The 6,511-nt window shown below is 32.1% G+C and overlaps 1 protein-coding gene across 1 annotated transcript in view; it reads left to right on the top strand.

The window, feature by feature from the left end:
- Positions 1-468: 468 nt before the first annotated feature.
- The window catches only part of LOC106459234 (pyrokinin-1 receptor-like), a 35,451-nt gene continuing 29,408 nt past the window's right edge, over positions 469-6,511 (top strand). The window contains exon 1 of the mRNA XM_013918837.2: positions 469-2,114. Within this exon, the coding sequence (XP_013774291.1) occupies positions 1,235-2,114 (880 nt within the window). The 5' untranslated portion in view covers positions 469-1,234. The remainder of the gene's footprint in view (positions 2,115-6,511) is intronic.

The following is a 6,511-nucleotide window of genomic DNA, read 5'->3' as shown; positions in this document are numbered from 1 at the left end:
TATTCACCAAACAATGATTTACACTTCTTCAATATAACATTAGTACTTTTATTTTCTGTTTGTTCGACATAGCTTCAGGTGTTTACCAAACAATGATTTACACTTCTTTAACAAAACAATAGTACATTTATTTTCCGTTTGTTCGACATAGCTTCAGGTATTTACCAAACAATGATTTACACTTCTTTAACAAAACATTAGTACTTTTATTTTCCGTTTGTTCGACATAGCTTTAGGTATTCACCAAACAATGATTTACAATTCTTTAATATAACATTAGTACTTTTATTTTCTGTTTGTTCAGCATAGCTTCAGTTATTTACCAAACAATGATTTACACTTCTTTTTAAATAGCTGGTATGCCAAAACCACATATATGACTAGTCTATAGTGTGTATTTCATATTTCCACATCTTAAAGAAATCTAATTCGGGATATGTTAAATTTGGTCTAGGTCGTATGCCAATTCAATCCTAGATGTTACTTAATTCAAACAACCTGACTTGGCTTTCACTTTCGAAAGTTTGGCATGACGGTAGTCAATAGCGTTCACTTTTAAAACAATGATATGGTATTCCCCCTGTGGTACAACGGTATGTCTGCGGACTTATACTACTATAAACCGGGTTTCGATCTCCGTGGTGGGCAGAGCACAAATATCCCTTTTTGCTTAATAATCAACATCAGTAATATGGTAATTTTTTTATTTCACTCATAAGGAACAAATATGATACTTATGTTAAACAAAGAAATAGTTTATATGAATAATGAACGTTAGAAATTATACATTCTTTACATTTTAATATTACAAACACGAGAACAAAGCATGTAAGTATTTATAAACCAGAAACCGTCCCGCTAATTCCTTACTACGTTATTGAATAAGCATAAAGCGGTGGATCAAACTAATATTACGTGACATCACGTGATATGTGACGTTCAACCACACTGGCTTGAGTTACTTATGCTCCAGCCGTTACTATGCTCTAAGTGTACGGTAAGGTTAAAGCTAATTATTCGGCGGTTCGAGAGATCACGGAAAGAACATTTAACTGTTCTTAAATCCGCTTCCATTTAGAAATAGTTAGAATTTTTTCCGTCACAGCATTTGAGAACATAATAACTGTATACGGCCTCGTGAATCAGAATACTTCGTGTTGAAGAAAGTTATTCAACTAAAGTGAGAACATTGTTGTTATATATTAACACACATTCTGTAATCTGATTCCCTGAAATGGAAAGTGATAATATTCTTTACACGCTACAGGACGAAAATTTCACTTTATTAACGGATGTAAATGCATCAGTAGGCCTAATGTCCGTTCTAGGAAACGGCAGCACATCTTTGGATTACGGAGGCTACATGGGTCCAAAAAGAAAGTCTCTCTTCTTTGTTGTTCCCATGACCCTGGTCTACATTACCATTTTGGTCACCGGAGTGGTAGGTAATATCTGCACATGTGTTGTGATTGCTAAAAACAAATACATGCACACAGCTACAAATTACTACCTCTTTAGCTTGGCCATCTCAGACCTTTTACTGCTGGTGTTCGGACTTCCTCAAGAAATGTATCAGCTCTGGCAGAGCTATCCTTATGTATTTGGAGAATTCTTTTGTTTTTTCCGTGGTCTGACGTCAGAGACTTCAACAAACGCTTCCATATTGACCATCACAGCCTTCACAGTAGAGCGATACCTGGCCATCTGCCATCCTCTTCTAGCTCACACAATGTCCAAACTATCGCGGGCAGTTAAACTGATCATTGTTATCTGGATTCTAGCAGCACTAGCAGCCGCGGCTATAGCTTTTCAGTTTGGTATCGTAAATTTATTCAACAATCCTGAGTATGCCCTATGCATGGTAGAAAGACCACTGAAACATGCTTTCGGACTTTCAACTCTTCTGGTTTTTATCTTTCCCATGAGCTTGATTCTTGTTCTCTATGTGTTCATTGCTCTTCAGTTAAGGCGTTCCCTAGAACTGTCTCGTGGTGAAACAACTCACGGATCGACTAATGGTTTTAACTGTCAAAGTGTCCATGGTAACTCTTCCAGGCAGACCCTTAAATCTTCCGTCAGCAGCTCTTCACGTAAATCAGTCATCAAAATGTTAGGTGAGTAAATCTTTCTAGTAGATAAATATGTTGTCAGTGATGAATTGTTTGCTGAATAATTTTCTATTGTCATAAAGCAGTCTTGAATGTTAGGTGAGTAGTTTTTTACTTTACTTAAGCCTAGAGACCCATATACTTGGATGAGTTGTGCTAGTATTATTCTAGGAAGTTTTGTGATTTCTTCAACATCTTCCGCTAAAGATGAATGCTCAGCGATATCTATGTGGAGTTACAACGCTAGACACCGGGTTTCGATAACCGTAGTGGGCAGAGCACAGATAGCCCATAGTGCAGCTTTATGCTTAATTACGAAGAAACAAACAAACCCTTTTAAGGTATTTGTTTGTACAGGTGTGTCGATTACGACATTTACTTTTACAAATATGTGTTAATTAAGGTATTTCGTTATAGAGGTATGGTTATTTAGACATTCTATTTTTAATGACAGTTATAAACACGCTGGAACAAAAATTCAGTAAATCATATTGAAAAACAACTAATAAAACAGATTGACCTGTGATATTTCATTATATAAATATGATTATTAATTCATTTTTATACAGGCATATCTATTAGAACAATTATACTGATATTATGTTCATGTAAACTACAGTCACTTCACTACGAACACTTTATTATCATTTCTACTCTCAATACTGAAATTTTTAAACGTTTCTCCTACACTTTTTCTTCCTTGAAACAAGATGTTTTATACTTCGCCTTTCACAATAGTTATCAAAATAATGTAAAATAGCCAATACCTTCAAATGTGTAGGAATATGGAAAAGAAATAAAACTCAGCGTTTTCAAATATTTAAGTACCTTTATGAATTTTAATTAAAGAAACAACAAATAAAGTATAATAATAGCTGGAGACGGCTTGAATGGGTAATGAATAAAAACTTTAATATAAGTTTAACATAACAGCAAATGTACAACGTTTCGACAAGGTTTTGTCATCATCAATATAATGTTTTACTGAGAAAAAAAAAGTTGATATTCATTTAGGAGGTTCTAGAGGATACGCAAATGACATTTAAAAACTCTAAAATGAAAAAGTATTTTTAATCTTAACATGAAAATCACCTTACATACAAATATTTGGTAAAAATATTTAATGTTTAATAAAAGGCTGCTAAGTTTCATGAATATACAAATAATAAATTAAAAGTGTTAGTATGTATAGTTTTATGGTTACATGATGGTTGCAATATTAGTCAAAATGATCAAGCCCATTTAGAAAGGTTTAATTAAATTAATAATATACTCCTAGGTAAACATTCAAGGTTTAACTATTTTAAGAATATACTCCTAGGTAAACATTCAAAGTTTAACTATTTTAAGAATATACTCCTAGGTAAACATTCAAAGTTTAACTATTTTAAGAATATACTCCTAGGTAAACATTCAAAGTTTAACTATTTTAATAATATACTCCTAGGTAAACATTCAAAGTTTAACTATTTTAAGAATATACTCATAGGTAAACATTCAAGGTTTAACTATTTTAAGAATATACTCATAGATAAACATTCAAAGTTTAACTATTTTAAGAATATATTCCTAGGTAAACATTCAAAGTTTAACTATTTTAAGAATTTACTCCTAGGTAAACATTCAAGGTTTAACTATTTTAAGAATATACTCCTAAGTAAACATTCAAAGTTTAACTATTTTAAGAATATATTGCTAGGTAAACATTCAAAGTTTTTTTTCTGTTTTACAATTTCCACTGCACATGTGGTAATTTGAAACTTTTTTTTTCATCCCTTAGGGACTTTAAATAGTCAGGAGAAAAGACTGATTTAATTTAACTATCTCAATAAGGTGATTGGAAACACATTAATATTAATTAGTGTTTTCTGATTGTTACAGTCATTGAATGACGATATTCAATGTGACCCTACCTTCCTCCTATGATAGCAGCATGAAATCCTTTGGAGAGTTTAAATGTTTTTCTTAACTTTGGAGGTATCATCAAGAAAAGAATGGAAAGAAACGTCTTTCTGTTCATTACAAATCACACTAAATCTCGACGGTTGTACATGGTAACATATGAAAAGGTTAAAGGCTTATAAGTTTAAGTGCTCAATAACTTTATTATATTTGGAGGGGAAAGTTTTCGGCTACTTTGAATTTAAACGTTTTTCTTGGATTTGTAGTGTAATTAATAAGAAATATAATTGTCTAGTAGCTTCATACAATCTAACAAGAACTAAAATAAATGGCAAATTACATCCTTAGGGATCTTTACTAAAACTCAGTCTGTAACAACTAAGACTACTGGACTAAACAAATGGACGAAACGCCATCCTTAAGGATATTTATTAAAACTAAGACTACTGGACAAAAACAAATGGACGAAACGCCATCCTTAAGAATATTTACTAAAGCTTAGACTACTGGACTAAAACAAATGGACAAAACGCCATCCTTAAGGATATTTACTAAAACTAAGTCTACTGGACAAAAACAAATGGACGAAACGCCATCATTAAGAATATTTACTAAAGCTAAGACTACTGGACTAAACCAAATAGACGAAACGCCATCCTTAAGGATATTTACTAAAGCTAAGACTACTGAACTAAAACAAATAGACGAAACCCCATCATTAAAGATACTTGCTCAAACTAAGACTACTATAAAATGTTCTTCTGCTTTATTTTGGGACAGCATTTTTAGAATATATATATATATATATATTTAAAAGTTATTATATTCAAATTAAGTATACCTAAAATTTTTAAAGATTCACCAGCCAATTAGGATTGAAACTTTATTCACTGGAAAACAAAATGTAGGGAACATTTCGTTCTACTGAGTGAAATATTGATAAAAGAAAGGGCTATCCATCGATTTTCACATGTTTTGTATCTTTTTTTTTTGTTATTGGAACTTTATAAATTCCACAAAGAACAGTAAGTCGTATAAGGTCACCAAACAAGAAAGTATGTGTAAACTGACTATAACCGCAAGTTCCTACTTAGGTACAAAAATTCCAATAAGTATCAGGTGGATAAAAATTAACAAGAAAGTCCAGTGACATTTCATACAAAATTTTAGAACAATAATAAAAAATAAAAAACCTAGTAAGAGCATAAAAAGACAAACAATATCAGCCTTAAAAGCAATGGAATCCAATCATTTCGGCCTTAACGTGCGCTTACAGAGGATGTGTTATTTGTTTTCACTTGTGTTCTGCGGTTCGTTAAAAAGCTCTGAATAAAGTCACGCGCGCATGTAGACTCTACCGTGGACAACAAGTTACAAAGAACTCGTTTATCATGAAGTTCTGAAAGCTGATCTGTTAATAAGCTATTGACAGATTTATTCAAGGAATATGGTTAATATCGACAACAGGGTGGAAAGGCATAATAGGAGCATGCTATGTTTCTCATTTGATATAAAAATAAAACTATTTTCTGGTCAAACTTCTTATCTTTAAGTAGCAAAATTCCAAATACAATTTCATTTCTAACACTACATATACAAATACACATGCCTTTTGAACGTACATTTTAATCAGTAGAATTAATTATTCTTCCAAGCTGCGTGAAATAAAGATCGCAACTCAATTCATGAAATATTGGTGAATCAGTTGTTCAGTTCAACCAGCAAAAAAAAGGAGTTATCTAGATAGTACTAACTATACATGATGGTAACATGCTACTGGGAAAACGAGCTTAGAGGTGAATCCGAAGATTCATGGATCACGACCTACTGTCGCAAAAACGTATTCCATACTTTGGAGCCTTGAGTGTTCTATTCGAGTAGCACAAGAGTTTCTATGCGATGTTTCTCCAGTTTTTCAGACCAATATTAGAGCAACTATGTGCAGATAGACCTCAATGTAACTTTTCGTTTATATTCTGAAAACAAAATAACCATACGACATAAAACATGCATAACAATGCCTAACTGTAAACTAACACTTTTTTTAGTTGACTCTAAACACATTCAACACGATGGCAAAAATAAGGGCTTTTAGTTATTTTAGTATACTCAATAATCGATTAGTTTTGTCAGGATATAATGTAAAACTGCTATTTCATTAATTTGTCAAGCTTTCATTATAGGACATTCTACACTTTAGAAGTGATTAATGACCAAGATAATGGTGAAGTGTAATAAGATTACAGCTACTTTAAATGTGTATGCGAAATATTATGTTAAGATAGGGATATAATTTTATACTTTAAAAGCGATTGTAGTTTTAAACTCTCCCAATAACAACTATACACCTGGAAAAAAGTTAAGCACCCCCAAATATTTTTCAGGATTGCTTATTGAAAATAAGGTTTAATTTTCATGATGTTGAGCAATGTTCATAATTTCAAACATAATTAAAAGGATGTGAGCGTCCAGCTGTGACATTTAAATCAGGCGCGTTTTTT

This window comes from Limulus polyphemus, unplaced genomic scaffold (assembly GCF_000517525.1).
Source record: "Limulus polyphemus unplaced genomic scaffold, Limulus_polyphemus-2.1.2 Scaffold579, whole genome shotgun sequence".
Classification (NCBI taxonomy): Eukaryota; Metazoa; Arthropoda; class Merostomata; order Xiphosura; family Limulidae; genus Limulus; species Limulus polyphemus.
This window is presented reverse-complemented; position numbering and strand designations above follow the sequence as displayed.